At 43.0% G+C, this 19,986-nt stretch overlaps 1 protein-coding gene across 1 annotated transcript in view; it reads right to left on the reverse strand.

Moving 5' to 3' along the window:
- Positions 1-18,478, reverse strand: part of LOC109888563 (growth factor receptor-bound protein 2-like) — a 40,452-nt gene extending 21,974 nt beyond the window's left edge. Inside the window, exon 1 of the mRNA XM_020479729.2 lies at positions 18,030-18,478. Coding sequence (XP_020335318.1) covers positions 18,030-18,107 — 78 coding nt within the window. The 5' untranslated portion in view covers positions 18,108-18,478. The remainder of the gene's footprint in view (positions 1-18,029) is intronic.
- Between the last annotated feature and the right edge of the window lie 1,508 nt (positions 18,479-19,986).

The following is a 19,986-nucleotide window of genomic DNA, read 5'->3' on the forward strand; positions in this document are numbered from 1 at the left end:
AGAGACTTGTGTGTGGTGTTTGAGTGGGGGGAATGTGTGTGTATGTATTTATGTGTTTCAGTGTATGTGTGTGTGAGCGTGTTCAGTATGCACAACCAGCCAGGGAACAAGGCATTCAGGGCGAATACTGGTTTCTGGTGCGTCATTAATATACATGAGATGGTAGAAGAGAGGGAAGGAGAGACATTTTTTTGCATAATGAAAGAAATATAGAGAGAGAGAGAGAGAGAGAGAGAGAGAGAGAGAGAGAGAGAGAGAGAGAGAGAGAGAGAGAGAGAGAGAGAGACTTACACACAGAAGGTAAGCTTATCTTTCTCCCTGAGGGAAAAACAGCCAATGTGTCCGTAGACGCGCGTGGAGAAAGACGGGCGATACCTGACAGAAAACTTAATGAACTATGTGAGGGGAATCAGAGTGTGTGTGTGTGCATGTTGGGAATCAGGGCAGACAAGAAAATTGATCAACTGCAGAGGGGAACGTGCAAAAGAAATACATTTATATCTACACTGAACAAAAATATAAAAAGCAACATGCAACAATTTCAAAGATTTTACTGAATTACAGTTCATATAAGGGAATCAGTCCATTTAAATAAATAAATTAGGCCCTAATCTATGGATTTCACAGGACTGGGAATACAGATATGCATCGGTTGGACACAGATACCTTTAAAAGAAGGTAGGGGAGTGTATCAGAAAAACAGACAGTATCTGGTAAACACCATTTGACTCATGCAGCACGACACATCTCCTTCGCATAGAGTTGTCCAGGCTGTCGATTGTGGCCTGTGTAATGGTGTCCTACTTCTCTTCAATGGCTTGTGAAGTTGCTGGATATTGGCAGGAACTGGAACCCGCTCTTGTACACGTCAATCCAGAGCATCCCAAACATGCTTAATGGGTGACATGTCTGGTGAGTATGCAGGCCATGGAAGAACTGGGATATTCTCAGCTTCCAGGAATTGTGTACAGACCCTTGCGACAGGGGGCCGTGCATTATCATGCTGAAACATCAGGTGATGGCGGCGGATGAATGGCACGACAATGGGCCTCAGGATCTCATCACAGTATCTCTATGCATTCAAATTGCCATCGATAAAATGCAATTGTGTTTGTTGTCCGTAGCTTTTGCCTGCCCATATCACAACCCCACTGCCACCATGGGGCACTCTGTTCACAAAGTTGACATCCGCAAACCGCTCGCTCACATGACGCCATCTGCCCGGCACAGCTGAAACAGGGATTCATCCGTGAAGAGCACAATTCTCCAGGGTGCCAGTGGCCATCGAATGTGAGCATTTGCCTATTGAAGTCGGTTACTACGCCAAACTGCAGTCAGGTCAAGACCCTGGTGAGGATGACGCACACACAGATGACCTTCCCTGAGAGAGCATGCAGATGAGCTTCCAACCGGTTTCTGCCAGTTTGTGCAGAAATACTTTGGTTGTGGAAACCCACAGTTTCAACAGCTGTCCGGGTGGCTGGTCTCATACGATTCCCCAGGTGAAGAAGCTGGATGTGGAGGTCCTGGGCTGGCGTGGTTACATGTGGTTTGCAGTTGTGAGGCCAGTTGGACGTACTGTCAAATTCTCTAAAACAACGTTGGAGGCGGCATATGGTAGAGAAATTAACATTAAATTCTGTGGCAACAGCTCTGATGGACATTCCTGTAGTCAGCATGCCAATTGCATGCTCCCCCAAAACTTGAGACAACTTGGCATTGTGTTGTGTGACAAAACTGCACATTTTAGAGTGGCCTTTTATTGTCCCCAAGGTGACCCATCATGCTGTTTAACAGGTTATTGATATGCCACACCTGTCAGGTGGATTGACTATCTTGGCAAAGGAGAAATACTCACTACCAGGGACGTAAACACAATGCTACACAACATTTGATAGAAATAAGCTTTTTGTGCATATGGAACATTTCTGGAATCTTTTATAACACTTTACATGTTGCATTTATATTTTTGTTTGGTACATTTCTTTTCCACGAAGAGCCTCTACATAAACTCTACATAAATAGAATCTGCTTTGTCTCCACAAAAATGTACAAATAGTGCTTTAAGCAGCGATTTACAGAAGCATACTGTGGGAATTGGTACAGTGAACAACGAGGTGCATTTCCATGTACAGCACAGTGATTTGCATCCGTTTAGATCTCTGAAAACAAACAACTATGACACGTCTACGACATTATCCAACCCACTGCTTTATGAAAATAGCAACATTAAGCATCGATGCATACTTTGCATAGTAACATGGTACCTAGCGTGTCTACAACATCATCCAAACTACTGCTTTGTGGAAATAGCAACACTAAAACATTGATGCATAGTATAATAGCATGGTGTACAAAGCAGTGGTGTATGCCCCTACATCACGACACAATCCTCTAGTTGGAATGAATATTGCATTGCCAGTTGACACACATCCAAGCCTTCACTTGGATAAAGTCAGTGGTAATCGAGGTTCATTACGCAATAGTTTTCTGGGATTTTGGATTGTGCCAAGAGCCTAGCCTGTAGCAGCTGAGGCCTTGCTTTCCTGGAGAGTTATGTGCTGCTGTGTCTCCCTCTGCCCCCTGTCCTGGTTCTGCCCGGTTGGCACCGGTCCCAGCCTCTGTTTTGGGGCTAATCCATGAGGTCTATTTATCCTATGTCGGTTGAGGGGATAAAGGGCGAGGAGCGACAGCTAAACCACTAATCCAGCTACAGCACTGGGACACTTTTAACGAGATCCCAGATTGGGGCTGTCTGGATTACAAAGAAAGAAAGAGTGACAGATAGTGTGAAAGAGCAGACCCATTAGGTTCCGACAAGCAGTCCCAACAAGCTCACTCAGACTAGAGAGGCTCAGTGTAGGGGACAGGCCTCTGAATCTAGTCTGACCAGATGGCCCCTCTCAGACACTCTCCCCCCCTGGGAGGGCTTTCTATCTATGTCTGCAAACTGTCAACAACAGTAGAGTTTCAGGGTCAGCACAGAGACAGAGAGAGGGAGAGACCTTTTGTTTATTGTCTATTTCACTTGCTTTGGCAATATAAACATATGTTTCCCATGCCAATAAACCATTAACTTGAATTGAGAGAGAAAGCAGAATCGACAGGAGCTTTTATTGCAGGAGAAAGCACACACTAGAGGTCGACCGATTAATCGGAATGGCCGATTAATTAGGGCCGATTTCAAGTTTTCATAACAATCGGAAATCGGTATTTTTGAGACAAGGAGCCTGTTACGTGAATGCAGTAAGCCAAGGTAAGTTGCTAGCTAGCATTAACCTTATCTTATAAAAAACAATCAATCATAACCACTAGTTAACTACACATGGTTGATGATATTACTAGATATTATCTAGCGTGTCCTGCGTTGCATATAATCTGACTGAGCATACAAGCATACAAGTATCTAAGTATCTGACTGAGTGGTGGTAGGCAGAAGCAGGCATGTAAACATTAATTCAAACAGCACCTTCGTGCGTTTTGCCAGCAGCTCTTCATTGTGCGTCAAGCATTGCGCTGTTTATGACTTCATGCCTATCAACTCCCGAGATGAGGCTGGTGTAACGATGTGAAATGGCTAGCTAGTTAGCGCGTGCTAATAGCGTTTCGAACGTCACTCGCTCGGAACCTTCTAGTAGTTGTTCCCCTTGCTCTGCATGGGTAACGCTGCATCGAGGGTGGCTATTCTCGTTGTGTTGCTGGTTCGAGCCCAGGGAGGAGCGAGGAGGGGGACGGAAGCTATACTGTTACACTTGCAATACCAAAGTGCCTATAAGAACATCCAATAGTCAAAGATTAATGAAATACAAATGGTATAGAGGGAAATAGTCCTATAATTCCTATAATAACTACAATCTTAAACGTCTTACCTGGTAATATTGAAGACTCAAGTTAAAAGGAACCACCAGCTTTCATATGTTCTCATGTTCTGAGCAAGGAACTTAAACATTAGCTTTCTTACATAGCACATATTGCACTTTTACTTTCTTCTCCAACACTTTGTTTTTTCATTATTTAAACCAAATTGAACATGTTTCATTATTTACTTGAGGCTAAATTGATTTTATTGATGTATTATATTAAGTTAAAATAAGTGTTCATTCAGTATTGTTGTAATTGTCATTATTACAAATACATGTTTTTTTAAATCATCCGATTAATCGGTATCGGCTTTTTTGGTCCTCCAATAATCGGTATCGGCGCTGAAAAATCATAATCGGTTGACCTCTAGCACACACACACACACACACACACAAAACACATTCACGTCCCAAGCTAACCCCTTTACCCTGCTCTCTGCCCTGCTCCACTGACAGGTGTAGTGAGTGGTATGACATCTACCACTTGTGAAGGAGCTCAGGGGTTACTTAAGGGAGGAATGAGTCACTCTGGTGTACCTCTAATGCTAACTATGTCTCTCGCCTCACAGGAGACACAGCAGGCAGCCGGGTCTGGGTACGTTAGAGCTAGCGTAAACAAGTTAGCGGGGTAATGCTAACTGACTCACCCCAGGTGACAGACGAGCAGATGCTACAGGGGTAACTGCAACTGATCCTATTTTGAGGAGAACTATTGAACTAGGTTATGCTTTACAAAGTGAGCGATGACCGGGAACACTGATGGTTTGACAGTCTGCGGTCTGTTCCTTCTTTCAGTACTTGGGTCTGTGTGTGTTGTGTGTGCTGTGGTTGCAGTCACATTTCTTTACACGGAGGGATGGAGCATGAATTTGCACGTCCAATAAATGAGTGCAAATCCATTTAGCCTATTGTATTCTTTTAGTGGAAGTGATTTACAAAAGTAAACATTCTAGCAATATGCTGGCTACTGTTGATAGTCTGCAAAAAGAAAGCTACAAAAAGACACGTAGCATTAGTCTTGGCTAGCCTACTGTAGCCATGTCGATATGTCTTTTGGACTCTTAAAGAGGCAGCATCCTATTTTCAAATCTCAAAAAGACATACTTTAGAAACAAAACTGTATACAATTAATACAATGCAATTCTGAAGAATAGTGTAATGACTTACATTGCCAAATTATATTACACAGCTTTTTAAAACATTCAATAACCAAATTTAGCCTCTTAATAGCTGAATTTAGAGAAAGCATGCCAACCTATAGGCCCTGCATGACCCCAGTTCATTTAAAGGGATACTCCTGGGTTTTGGCAATGAAGGAAGTTGGTGTTAGTTTTTGCAAGCTAATGCTAGGTCTCTACTAGCATGCTAGCAGTTACCATAGTCTTCCAGCCATTGTGTAAATGTTAGTTAGCAATTGCGCTAATGCTAGTCAGCAACTTCATTCAAACAGTCATTGCCAAAATATTGAATTATCCCTTTAAGAACTACACCACGTCCAGGCCAGTAGAAGTTCTGTTCATGCCAATAGATTTTTACCAGCGTCCAACGTTAACTGGATGATTTTTACCAGTGAGAATAAAAGCTAACATTGGACCCTGGCGTGTTTCATAAACAGCCACGGAGTGGTGGCGCATAGGCTATTTACTGTGCTTTGATTGACGAACAGCAAGCTTAACTCGTCTATAAAAGGTGTGGAACTGACTGAATAAAGTCAATCTCATACAACGTAGTTACTGTATATGTCCATGGTGTCGCATCGGGCACAACTAAACTACAGATCTCATTTGTATTTTCGATTTGAAGTCCTTTGGGTACTGGCCAGACTGATTTTAAAGTGAGTGACTAGTCAGTAGTCTACCGAATCGCATCACTAAGAGAGCAGTTAATTTGACTCTATAATTTGCATACGGGTAGGCTTTGAATTGTTTTAAAAGCTAATTATACTTATTTTCAGAGATATTGATATACTGTAGGTCTACTGGTTTAATCAACATTTTGACAATGGTGCTTTCTGTATGGCAAAGCCCATGTTTAACACCTGCGTCATTCTTCAATCATACCTGAAGCCTGTGGAAGTCAGACTCTTACAGGCGGACTACACCGCTCGCGTCGCAAAATACATTTAGAAATCTATGTTATTCAATTATTGCACCCACACTGCTCGCGAGCGCCAACGAGCATCTGCGTTGCCAAGGGCTAAAATGAAGTCAGTTCTATTTCTGATGCAGATCGCACTGCAAGTCCTGCCTCTCCCATCTCCTTGGTTTATAGAAGCAGGTATCCACGTGCCATCTCCTCATTGGTTATACCCATGTGGGTGACTGAAAGACGAACGAAGTCAGTGGCAGTAAATGCACGTAATTTATGAAAGTTGCCAATTGCAATATAAAGTCAAGAGAAGAAAAGGCCTGGAAGGAGGAGAGATAACTAGAAACGATTTGGTCGACTGTTTTATGTGTGGATTAATTGGCGGAGTAGAGGACCTTGTGCCTTTCAGGTAAAATAACAACTCAATGTTTATATCCCAGGACAAATTAGCTAGCAACAGCAAGCTAGCTAAAAAGGACAAATTAGCTTGCAAGTGCAAGCTAGCTAGCTAGCTAGCTAAATTGCCAAATTGTTAATGCTTTCGACCTGTCCCCCAAATTAATATAATTGATTCAGAGTTTGTTTTGATATTTTAACCTGCGTGTCATGATTGCGTTTGGTGTGGGGGGACAAAATACATTTATGCATGATGGCGCACGCGAGCAGCCGGTTTGGGTTCCGTGTTACAGGTTTTTTAAGGCCCAGTGCAGTCAGAATTAAGTTGTTCCTGTGTTTATATCATGTTGCACAACAGCTGATGAAACCAGCAATGTAAAAGTGTGAACATTTTTGATCAGTGTTATATCCTGATTGTATTTTCAGCCAGAAAATAAATATCTAGTATTAGAATGTACCAAAATAGAGCTTGTTCAGCAAAAATTTCTTAACAAGAGCCTGGCTGGCTACTATTTCCGATTTGGCTGGCTACTCCATGTGATGGTGGAAAACAATGTATGCTGTTTAGTGTGAAGGAGCGCAGGGATAACTTAGGGGTGGAATGAGTCACTCTGATCGGGAAGGTGAGCCCTGTATGTTGGGGCTGGTGCCTGCCTAGCATGTTAGCACTCTAATGCCAACTGACTTACCCACGGTGATGGGAGGCCAGCTGGAGATGAGTCAGCATGAGGCAACAGAGGGTGTACATAGTCCATCATCTTTTTGTCCCAACAAGGCAACAAACCTAACCAACTGAGCTAATTGATCAGTTCAGTGATTGAATTTAACACGGCTGGTCTTCCAGGTCAGTTCAATCAAAAACATGGCATGCAAGGACTAGGGTTGAGAGTCCTGTACTGTATGTTGGCACACAACGACTAGTGTTGAGAGTCCTGTACTATATGTTGGTACTCAAGGACTAAGGTTACACCAGAGAGGAAGGCTTATTCCCAATACCTCCCCTTAGCCCTCCCCCTCGTTTTAGAGGGTCGCTCGGTGGAGGAGTGGCACTCAAATGGAGCAACTAGTGGTAGGGAGAGGTAAATTAGGCCTAGGGAATGGGACATCACTCCATCAGTTGCGCACATCAGAAACTGACAACGGATATCACTCAATTCATTGGCGACGAGCCTTGTGTTTTTCACAATGCCTGTACTGGTGGCAGTAATAGCTTTCCTTATATTTCTCGTGCAACAAATATGTACTTACCATATGAGCAACAAATGAGAACAGCAGAAAAACAATATGCCCGTAATATACCCATCCTCTGGTTGTGGTTCAAAGTGGAGGAGTACTGAAGCTGGACTTTCATTCCATAGCAGTTTAACAGTCGCATTTCCTTCACTCAGTCACTACCAGTGGAAGTACTGTTCTGAAGTCATCAAACCGGCACTAGGCTACAGTCATAGATAGACGCTCCGCTCCGTGTGGCAGATATCTAGGCTAGTCAATGGAATTAAAATGACAAAACTAAAAGTTAAATGAGAAAGACAGGCTACAACACCAAGAGCCAACAGGTAGGCTGCCACTTAATACTCTGAATGTAGTTGTTATTTGCTATAGAAGGGAATGGAAAGCACACAGCTAAAGTTATGTAGTCTCAATTAGCCTAGCTAACGTTAGCTAGCAAGCTAAGCTAGTTTCTCTCAGTTGATGCAGTCAAGACAGATACTATGTAATCAGATGAGTTGAATAACCAGCAAAAAGCCTACCACTGCAAGTCAACATGGTTGCCTTCTCTCTCCCCCGGTTACACTCAGACACACACCACAAGGCCACATGACATACAATTGAAGTCGGAAGTTTACATACACCTTAGCCAATACATTTAAACTCAGTTTTTCACAATTCCTGATATTTAATCCTAGTAAAAATTCTGTCTTAGGTCAGTTAGGATCACCAATTTATTTTAAGAATGTGAAATGTCAGAATAATAGTAGAGAAAATTATTTATTTCAGCTTCTATTTCTTTCATCACATTCCCAGTGGGTCAGAAGTTTACATACACTCAATTAGTATTTGGTAGCATTGCCTTAAATTGTTTAACGTGGGTCAAACGTTTCAGGTAGCCTTCCACAAGCTTGCCACAATAAGTTGCAAGAATTTTGGCCCATTCCTCCCGACAGAGCTGGTGTAACTGAGTCAGGTTTGTAGGCCTCCTTGCTCGCACACGCTTTTTCAGTTCTGCCCACACATTTTCTGTAGGATTGAGGTCAGGGCTTTGTGATGTCCACTCAAAAACCTTGACTTTGTTGTCCTTAGGTCATTTTGCCACAATTTTGGAAGGAAGTTTGGGGTCATTGTCCATTTGGAAGACCCACTTGCCGACCAAGCTTTAACTTCCTGATTGATGTCTTCATATATTACTTCAATATATCCACATAATTTTCCTTTCCTCATGATGTCATCTATTTTGTGAAGTGCACCAGTCACTCCTGCAGCAAAGCACCCCCACAACATGATGCTGCCACCCCCGTGCTTCATAGTTGGGATGGTGTTCTTCGGCTTGCAAGCCTCCCCCTTTTTCCTCCAAACATAACGATGGTCATTATGGCCAAACAGTTCTATTTATGTTTCATCAGACCAGAGGTCATTTCTCCAAAAAGTATGATCTTTGTCCCCATGTGCAGAGTCTGGCTTTTTTAAGGCGGTTTTGGAGCAGTGGCTCCCTCCTTGCTGAGCGGCCTTTCAGGTTATGTCGATATAGGACTCGTTTTACTGTGGATATAGATACTTTTGTACCTGTTTCCTACAGCATCTTCACAAGATCCTTTGCTGTTGTTCTGGGATTGATTTTCACTTTTCGCACCAAAGTACGTTCATCTCTAGGAGACAGAACGTGTCTCCTTCCTGAGCAGAATGACGGCTGTGTGGTCCCATGGTGTTTAAACTTGCGCACTATTGTTTGTACAGATGAACATAGTACCTTCAGGCATTTGGAAATTGCTCCCAAGGATGAACCAGACTTGTGGAGGTCTGCCAATTTTTTCTGAGGTCTTGGCTGATTTCTTTTGATTTTCCCATGGTGTCAAGCAGAGGCACTGAGTTTGAAGGTAGGCATTCAAATACATCCACAGGTACACCTCCAATTAACTCAAATGATGTCAATTAGCCCATCAGAAGCTTCTAAAGCAATGACATCATTTTCTGGAATTTTCCAAGCTGTTTAAAGGCACAGTCAACTTAGTATATGTAAACTTCTGACCCACTGGAACTGTGATACAGTGAATTATAAGTGAAATAACCTGTCTGTAAACAATTGTTGGAAAAATTACTTGTGTCATGCACAAAGTAGATGTCCTAACCAACTTGCAAAAACTATAGTTTGTTAACAAGAAGTTTGTGGAGTGGTTGAAAAATGAGTTTTAATGACTCCAACCTAAGTGTATGTAAACTTCCGACTTCAACTGTAGGTATGCACGTCAGCGTAGACATCGGTTTCGCACATCGGGGTTAAACTAGACATCGGTCGATACCGATGTTGGCATTTTTAGCTAATAATCGTCTGATTCCGATATGTTCACCGATATATCGTGCATCCCAAATTACAAGTCATACAAATGTCACGCCCATCAGCAAGCTAAATGTATGGCTAGTTGGTTAATGTTAGCTAGTCAGCATGTTAAATAGCGATTTTTATAAATGAACTTCATGACCAATAAATATGCATAATCCTTTTCTGCATTAATATATTCCTCTTAACTGTACATTTTTTGCATGACCTGTTATGACGTTATAATTACTTATGTTTGCTTCCATCATAGTATATTTGCCAGCCACCTTCCTGAAGCAACTTTAGAGACTTCGGTCGCAGTGCTTCATGGGAGTTCTGATAACCACTAGATAGAAAATCTGCATGTCAATTTGCATCGTTTAGAGGGACAACTACAGGGCTCAAAGGCACTACCCTTGCCCAAAGTTGAATTGGAACACTACTCCGACTTGATGTGGCTCGCGGGATGGCTAAGGGTGGGACTAAGCCTGAAGAGGCGAAGCGAGAGGTTTTACTCCGCCCAAAATCTGTCCACACTTAGTAGATTATTAAGCAAGTGAGGTGTTTTTGTATGGGGGTCAATGAGAGTTTAGTCAAGATAAAAATGTATTGCTATTGTGATAAGTGAGGCTTTTTGATCTAACAGCCATTTCGTAATGCGTAGCATGTTACGGGTGTACTGACGTAAGTGTGTCACAAGTGACATCCAGGCATCTTTGAGAAAAAATACTTTATATCAGAGTTGTCCTTGTCAGAACTCGTGACAGTCTATGCATATTCATGAGGTTAGCATAGCATCTCACTCTACATTGAATACAGGCGGTTGACGGCTCATCGAATATAAAAAAAAAAAAAGTATTAAATAACGGAGATCTATACGCCAATCACCAGAGAGGAATAGACAGGAGCTCGACAGCCTGCCATTCCGCTCTGTGGATAACGAATCCCATTGTTAGGGGGGAGACGCGTAATCCCATCATTATATCCAGTATCTCTGGTTATACCCAAACTCTAGTCTATACCCAGAGTTTCTGTTGAGGGTTTCTGATGAGTTTCCTCTAAGAAGTAATAGTTCTGATATTGTAACGATCCCATTAAAACCGTTTCTGTGCCCATTCAAACAAAATAACCATATTTTGCAGTTCCAGAAGCCATACAACACGGAAATGACACTTTGGCAACCACATAAGCAAAAGTTATGGGTATTTTCATGCTCATCATGTTGATGGAATTGTGTTCCATCGCGACGACCAAATTACAGGATGGGAGAGAAAAGGGAGAGAGGAGATGGCTTCATTTATCTCCCTATCACACACACACGCGCACACACACACGGTTCCTGAAACAATTACGCTTTTCCTGGAGTTGAAGCAAACCAGTAAATAATCCTGCAGTGAGAATTTAGCCTGTTCCCTCCAGTCCCCTGAACTATATAAATAGTGAGAATTTAGCCTGTTCCCCCCAGTCCCCTGAACTATATAAATAGTGAGAATTTAGCCTGTTCCCCCCAGTCCCCTGAACTATATAAATAGTGAGAATTTAGCCTGTTCCCTCCAGTCCCCTGAACTATATAAATAGTGAGAATTTAGCCTGTTCCCCCCAGTCCCCTGAACTATATAAATAGTGAGAATTTAGCCTGTTCCCCCCAGTCCCCTGAACTATATAAATAGTGAGAATTTAGCCTGTTCCCCCCAGTCCCCTGAACTATATAAATAGTGAGAATTTAGCCTGTTCCCTCCAGTCCCCTGAACTATATAAATAGTGAGAATTTAGCCTGTTCCCCCCAGTCCCCTGAACTATATAAATAGTGAGAATTTAGCCTGTTCCCTCCAGTCCCCTGAACTATATAAATAGTGAGAATTTAGCCTGTTCCCCCCAGTCCCCTGAACTATATAAATAGTGAGAATTTAGCCTGTTCCCTCCAGTCCCCTGAACTATATAAATAGTGAGAATTTAGCCTGTTCCCCCCAGTCCCCTGAACTATATAAATAGTGAGAATTTAGCCTGTTCCCCCCAGTCCCCTGAACTATATAAATAGTGAGAATTTAGCCTGTTCCCCCCAGTCCCCTGAACTATATAAATAGTGAGAATTTAGCCTGTTCCCCCCAGTCCCCTGAACTATATAAATAAAGTAAGAATGGCTCTATTGACATCACAGTAAAAACAAATGAGGTGTGAGAAGGCAACTTTCACAGCTGAAATGGAACCCTATTTTCCTATATAGCGCACTACTTTTGATTGGGCCAATAAGACTCTGGTCAAAAGTAGTGCACTATATAGGGAATAGGGAGCCATTTCTGGGTGTTGCGATAAAAAACCCAAAGCTTAGGGAGGGAGGGAAAACAAAGCTTCTAGTTAGGAAGCCATCCGTATTGAGCTAACAGGCCAGGGTATTGTATTCTATGGTCTGTCCACGTGGGAGAAGGCAGGTTTAGGTTTAATCAATGGTTAAAGCATTTGACTGGGCTTAGAGATGGATCTTTGAAACAGCACTGGAGAGAGGGTGAGAGGCTGTGTGTGGTGTGTGGTGTGAGAGAGAGGTGTGGGAGAGGGTTGTTTCCGAGACATTAGACAGAGCGGTGTTAGGATCGCAGCTTTGACGAAAAACAATGTTGAACAGCCCAAGCTAGTCCCACTGCGGATTAGTTTAGTGTGTGTGTGTCAGTGTGCATGTGTTCTCTACACTGTTTCGGTGTGCTTTACACTGTTTCGTGTGTGTGTGTGTGTATGTGTGCGTATCTACTTGCACTCCCCCTAGGCCAAGGGTGGGGCGGCAGGTAGCCTAGTGGTTAGATTAGTTGGGCCAGTAACCGAAAGGTTGCTAGATCGAATCCCTGAGCTGACAAGGTGAAAATCTGTCATTCTGCCCCTGAACGAGGCAGTTAACCCACAGTTCCTAGGCCGTCATTGTAAATAAGAATGTATTCTTAACTGACTTGCCTAATTAAATAAACAAATAAAAAATATGGTTGTGAAGCTGAGAGTCAAGAACAGCATTAGATGTGACAGGAAACCATGTTTTGCTTTTCACACTGTCGGGCCAATGATCACACTCTTAGCTAAAGAGCAGTAGGGAGTGTGTTGTAGTGAGCCTCAACTACTGTAGCCCTGGACAGAATTACGACTGGGGGAAGTCAACCCGTGCAAAATGAAACTATCTGGCAAGTTGTGAGTCCTGGAAAGTTCTGAACACACCTGAGAAGATATACACTCTTTTCTCTTCTCCTGAAAGTTTAAAATCCCTCGTTCCTTAGATTTAGTCAAATCTCAAGGCATTCCCAACAGAAATGGAGCAAACTCGGCATCTACCTATCCCAAACCATGCAGGAGGACAAGCAGGAAAACAAGGAAGCAAGGCTCCAGGATGGCTTCAAAGCGAAGGTCCCTGAACACAGGGGTAATAAGAGCAGCCTTTGGCCTTACGACTGGGTCAGACAGTAGCAGTAAACTTTTCAAAGCTACAGTGAGACAACTCGGGGTGTGTGTCTCTCTCTCTGTGCATGTGTGCACTGCCAGCCCTCCAGTCAGACGATCTCATACTGTAATTAGGTCAGATTCACTTCCAAGGGTAATAAGCATCATCCATGCTGCAGTAGCCGCAGGGGGGGGGGCAAAAATGTTTTGAACACCCTGCCATTGTACTGAGGGGAGTGCACGATTTGTTAGAACATCCTAACTTAGCCTTGGGGGAGTGCACGATTTGTTAGAACACCCGGACATTAGTTCACAAACCTAACCTGAGGGTTTAATTCTTGAAAAGACCCTTGTTCTACCAATTTAGGTCCGGTGTTTGGGTTGTTAAAGTTGTGTCTATCGCGTAGTAAGGCAACACAAAGGTTTAAAAACACTAGTCTACCTCTCCTTCTGCCATCCCACTCTCTCTTTCTTTGTCATGCTTTGTTTTCCTGCCCTGTAAGTCAATATACTGTAACTCTGTACACGGCGACGGGAGGTGACGAGAGAGAAGCCCGGCACAGGATTGTGGGTTTACTTTAGGCCTGTTCTCCCTCGGTCTTCTTTAGCACCTTTAGCAGGTCACAAGCTGTGACATGGGACCTGCTAGTTTGTTTGTTTAGATTACTCTCGCTCCCTCTCCCTCCCTCCCCAATAGGCAGGATGAAGTGAACGAGGGATGAAGGGAACAGAGGAGAGATATGGAGAGATGGAGGAGTGCAGCCAGCCGCATCCCTCACCTCCATTTCCTCCTTCTGGAGGACAAAGAGAAGGACAAGATCTGTGACAGAGAAGAGCAGATGGATGAATGATTGTGCTGTTCTTCTCTCAATGGGGATAGTCAATGTGTGTCTATTATTGTCTTTCCTTCCATCGCCCTTGTCTTGACACTCATCTGCATCGGGTAGTGATACACTGTACATTTGCCCCTGTCAAAGGAGTCAGTGTCACCCACACATGCAGGTGCACACACAAGCATACACACTCATAAATAGACACAAAGAATGGCTATGGTCAAATGGCAGAAGAACCTATCATGCATATGACATAAGTGACCCATAGGACGCAGCTTCTGGTGTATAAGCTCCTAAGAAACCTAGCAGGTTAGCATCCGCCATGGGAATGAGTTCAGTTCACTAGATAGCGTTGGCAGACGCTGTCTGTCCTTCACTGTACATTCACAGTACATCCCGTTTTAGACTCCCGCTGCCTCTGGCATTCTGGGAGAGCGGAGTGGAGTGCTTTCTTTCTCTCCCTCGCTCTCTCTCGGTTTATCCTTCTGTGCCTGACTGCCAGCTTGGAACACAGACTTCTGGTGTCCGTGGGTTGGCACCAAAAAGTCAAAGAGCCAAAGTGTGACCTTGCAGGCCTGAGATCTGTGCTGTATAGCCTTAGCCAAATGGCATTGACAATGGCCACAGGATTTGGCTATACATAAAAAAATAATCTGGGACCAGGCTACGGTGCTGCTACTTCCCTAAAAACTATTTAGCCAGACACTTGAGACCAAAGCTGTTTGTTGTTTCCTTCTTCTCCTTTGTTTGACCAGAGTGATGCTCCATTCTCTTTGGGCTTCTCCGTCAGACACGCAGCCCTTGGCCAGGTTCCTGTCTCAGATGGTTTTTCTTTCCACTCCTTGCAGGCTAAATTTAGACCTGATGCTGCCCGGCTTTTGTGCTGGGGCCTCAGTTGACAGAAAAAAGAAAGAAAGAGAGAAATAGAGAACGAGAGAAAGAGAGATTGCATGCCCCAGAGCCATTGAATGTCTATCCAACAAAAAAACTTCCCCAAATAAAAACGGAGGTCTCCTCTCCTGCCCTTCAAAATGCGAGAAAAACCGAGATGTCTTGATGTCGAGTATCACAAAAAACAAGACAAGACTTCTGTTCAGTAAGCGTTATTTATTTCTGACATGCTTCTCTTCCTGACAACTCAATACCAGAGAATAAACTCCTCCACCCTTTGTAAAGTGAGGGATGGGGGAGTTACCCTACATATTCAGAGGAAATAATCTCTCATCTTCACAGATTTCTAAAAATATCCATGAGGATTTAATGTCCCCTGTATTGTAAGGGGATCTCAAGAACCGAGCTAAATCGATCATGGACATGGCACGTCACGCATTGGCTGTATTCTAATTCTCAGCAATTCACCAAGACAGTAGGCTTATTCCATAAGAGCTCAGTTCATCAAGAGAGTAGACCTACTTCATAAGAGCCACTTGACTAAATACCCTGTAACAACACTTGTGTAATAGTACATGCTGGAACAGTACTGGAGCTAAAAACCCAGTGCCAGGCCAGAAGCTTTGAAGTGTGTGGTTAAGAAGAGGCCGCCCATGGGCCCTGAGAACAGTGCCAAAGAGCCCCATCCTCCCTCCATGGTCAGAATTCAATCACTGCCGACGTTCCTGAATCCCCTCCAGATTCTCCCTCTCTCCTTCCCTCCCTCTCTGAACTCAGAAGAGCCAAGACTGCATCAGCAGAGCAGTCCCAGGAAGTTGCAAGAACGGAACTCAACTCAACAGAACCCTTTCGCAACTCCGGGCGGAGTTCATGCATGCTGCGCTACGCAGAAAGAACCGAGCAGGGGGAAGGAAAAAAAATTATAGCCTCGGGTGTAGTAGTGTTTTTACCGGCAAGCTGTTGCCACACACTACACTCTTGGATGATTAATATTTATTATGTGGTGCCCGCCGAGCGAGCGAAGCCTAAAGCCCAGGGGGATGGAGTAAGCTGCCTGGCATACTCCCCCATCCCCTTCTACAGCGCTGTGATAAAGAATGTTCGCTCTCCATTGAGCTTCATTTCTGTGAACAAATCAGCTAACACGAGAAAGAAATCTATTGACTTGGCTGTTAGAATATAGCCTGCTTCCAGATTGGTTTGTGCTGTCTTGCCAAATGCTATGGTCATTGTCAAGCCGGCTAAAAGCTTGTGGCTAATACAGGAGGGAGGGACATCCATTGGTTTGGATGACAGAATGTACTATGCGGATAGTAAAAGTTACTTAGACTAGTGTATACTGTACGCAGTATAGCCTGCACTCACATGCCTCCTATCACTGATCGGCAATCGCACCAATCATCCTTCAGATATTCCTCTTGGGCAATCACAGACTTGTTAAGTCAGTAGGCAACAAATTGACTGATAACTTTGTTCACCGTTTCAACCGTGTTCACCGTTTTCACAGCTCGCGGCCATATTTCTCTTAAAGCCACATGATCAGATATGTTCCTGTCTCTAGTGTGAACATCTTCAACTGATGTTTCTCTTGAGGAGATATGAATGCGTATTCCTGTCCTGGTTCGCCAGATCTGTTTCTGCCTCTGAACGCGGCGTTGCCGGGGTACATTGCCGGAGTAGAGGAGAACAGGGGAGGGAGGGTGAGCCAAGACCAGGGCCAGACCGTTCTCAAAACACCAGTGGAGAGAGGGAGCTGGAAAGAAGACAAGACTGCACACAACCACAACCAGCCATTTACATCAGAGACACACACTTCACTCTCAATCTTCTCTTTACTGCTGTTTTTTTTTTGCATATGGTTTTAACCCGAACTGACACCAGTATTATGATTGCAGTGCAGGCAGTCGTGTCAGCGTGCAGTTATGCCGCAAAAAAAGTTCAGCTATAATAGAGCTTTTATAACCATTATAGCATGTCTTGAAGCAGAGCTGTTAAAGTACTGTTCTGACACTGAAATGAAGGAGCTGTCATAATCTCAGCAAGGGAAGGGGTGTGGTTGTAAACATACTGCCAGCTCATCCTCTCTCTTTCACTCTCTCTCTGCTCTCTTTCCTTCTCCCTCTCCATTTCTGACTCTCTGAGTGAGGAAAAATGTATAGAAGCCAAGGATGATACTGGAGACTTCCTGTTTCAGCATTATCACATAGCCTACTTAACCACAGAAGAAGTCCAATATTGCTGAACTACTGAGGATAAAGAAAGGATTTGATGGAAGAGCTTAAGCATCGTTTTAAACCAACTATGGGTAGGGTTACTTACCATAGCATTCTGACTCCTCTTTTAGCATTTATTTGACTCTAAAAATTATTGTCATATAGGCTACGAAGACTAATTTTGGGGTTGCTCATTCTGGTTCTCCACACAAAATGATGACCGCGTGTAATATGTGGCATACAATATAGGATGCTTGTTATAGGATGTGAGAAAGACAGAATCGTGTCCTGCCAAAGGTTATCAGTGCTATCCTTTTCCATATCTGTACGGAAACAATCGCTGAACTTTTCCTTGAAAACGTGACACCGATTACCATTGACTTGCCATTGACAAAGACATTAGCTGCGCCTCATTCAAATGTGTTGGAACCAAAGGACAACACCCCTACAACATGTTTTTATTTATATTATATTCTGTTCTATTCCCTCTCCTTCTGTAGGCCTATCATAATAAATAGAGATTTGAAATGACAAGGTAATATCTCTTGGAAAATACTTTGTTATTGAATATCGACCAATTAAAGTGAATTAGGGAACTTTCTGTTTACACGTTTTTAGATCATGTCCTTAAAACCAGTTAACTGTGCAGGAGTGTCTAATATGAAGACACAAAATGACCAACAACAAAAAAGGTAACAGGCTATTACAAATAGTGTAATAACTAGGCCTTTAATCAGTCAGGAACATGCTGTCCCTGACACATTTCTTAAGAATATAAACAGTGAAACAATTGGCTGCTTACCTTCAACGTCTCTCCACGTTTAAAACTCAACTCATCATCTGCAGTGGCTTTGAAATCGTATTTGGCAATGGCCTCCATGGTGAGGATTGTTGGAACACTTGTATGCGGTGTTGAGGAACGCACAAGTACCCTTCTGAAGTATTTTAATGGAGTTTATTCCTCCAAGGAATTATGAAAATTATTAACAATGTCAGAAAACCCCCCCAGAAAAGCTCCGGTCCCGTTTTCCCCCTGGTCTGACCAGTCACTCCGAGTAGCGCAAATACCCTCACTCGCTGCACGCCGCTACAAACCTGTGAATAAGAACGCAGATAGAGAACCTGAGACTATGTAGCAGTAAAGCAACATTAACCAACACCGAAAAACAACGCACTAATATGATAGCTTGTGATGTGATGCCGCGCCCACAGACAATACTAGCATTCTGAGGCTCGCACAATAAGAGGAGGAAGGATATAATCTGATTGACGTTTCCTCAGACCAACTACAGCACATCATCTCCACAATTGACCAATCGGATGTGAGAATACTGTCATATCCAATAGGTGTACTGTAGCTGTGCAAAACCAATGGGATTGCTAATTTACACGCCTTGTAGAGGATGTTTGACAGGCAGATGTGGTTGATGACTCAACTCGAGCTAAATGTAGAATGTCTCATTTCGACTCAAAATCGTTTTGTGTCTGGTACAATGTTTTCTGCCCTCTTCCCTTGCCATTAGCCTAAATCAATATTTTGTATAAATGTCCAGCTCATTCAAGTGAAACATTGGGGAATAAAAACAAAGACCTGCGATAGTTGTAACAATGCAATAAATGATTGTTTCCAAGTTTGACAAGCAACAGTTTGTTACAAAGTTAAAAGTAACCTAGTTGTCACAATTGCTAAAATTTAGAAAGGAGACTTGTAGGCCTACTTTAGCTCCAACACAAGAAAGATGACGAAGATACGACTATTAGGCTATTGTTGTGCTAGTCCTACAATGTAGGCTAATTAAACAAGAATATAGGCTACATCATTTCAAAAATGTGAACGACGGTACACCAGGACTTGCATGAAGCTAAAGTGAAACTATTCAGGTCTCCTAGGCCTAGTCCACCTACCTACATGTAATGTTACTTTGTTTATACTTGCTATCCCTTGAAATTCTACAAACACGTGTTATTAGTAGGCTATCCACTTCCTAGAAAGTGAGCTCTGTATATAGGAAGCTTCCTATCGCGACATTTTGGGAATACTTAAATCTGCAAAGAAATGATCCCACTCCCCTGTTCCACTTCTCTCTCTCTCACGCTCTCAATTAAATTACGTTAAATTCAAGGGGCTTTATTGGCATGGGAAACATATGTTAACATTGCCAAAGCAAGTGAAGCAGATAATATACAAAAGTGAAATAAACAATAACAACGAACAGTAAACATTACACTCCCAGAAGTTCCAAAAGAATCAGGACATTACAAATGTCATATTATGTATAAATACACAGTGTTGTAACAATGTACAAATGGTTAAAGTACAAAAGAGAAAATAAATAAGCATAAATATGGGTTCTATTTACAATGGTGTTTGTTCTTCACTGGTTGCCCTTTTGTTGTGGCAACAGGTCACACATCTTGCTGCTGTGATGGCACACTGTGGTATTTCACCCAGTAGATATGGGAGTATCAAAATCAGGTTTGTTTTCAAATTCTTTGTGGATCTGTGAAATCTGAGGGAAATATGTGTCTCTAATATGGTTATACATTGGGCAGGAGCTTAGGAAGTGCAGCTCAGTTTCCACCTCATTTTCTGGGCAGTGTGCACACAGCCTGTCTTCTCTTGAGAGCCAGGCCTGCCTACGGCGGCCTTTCTCAATAGAAAGGCTATGCTCACTGAGTCTGTTTTCCTTAAGTTTGGGTCAGTCACAGTGGTCAGGTATTCTGTCACTGTGTACTTTCTGTTTCGGGCCAAATAGCAT

The sequence above is a fragment of the Oncorhynchus kisutch genome, linkage group LG1 (assembly GCF_002021735.2).
Source record: "Oncorhynchus kisutch isolate 150728-3 linkage group LG1, Okis_V2, whole genome shotgun sequence".
NCBI classification, from domain to species: Eukaryota; Metazoa; Chordata; class Actinopteri; order Salmoniformes; family Salmonidae; genus Oncorhynchus; species Oncorhynchus kisutch.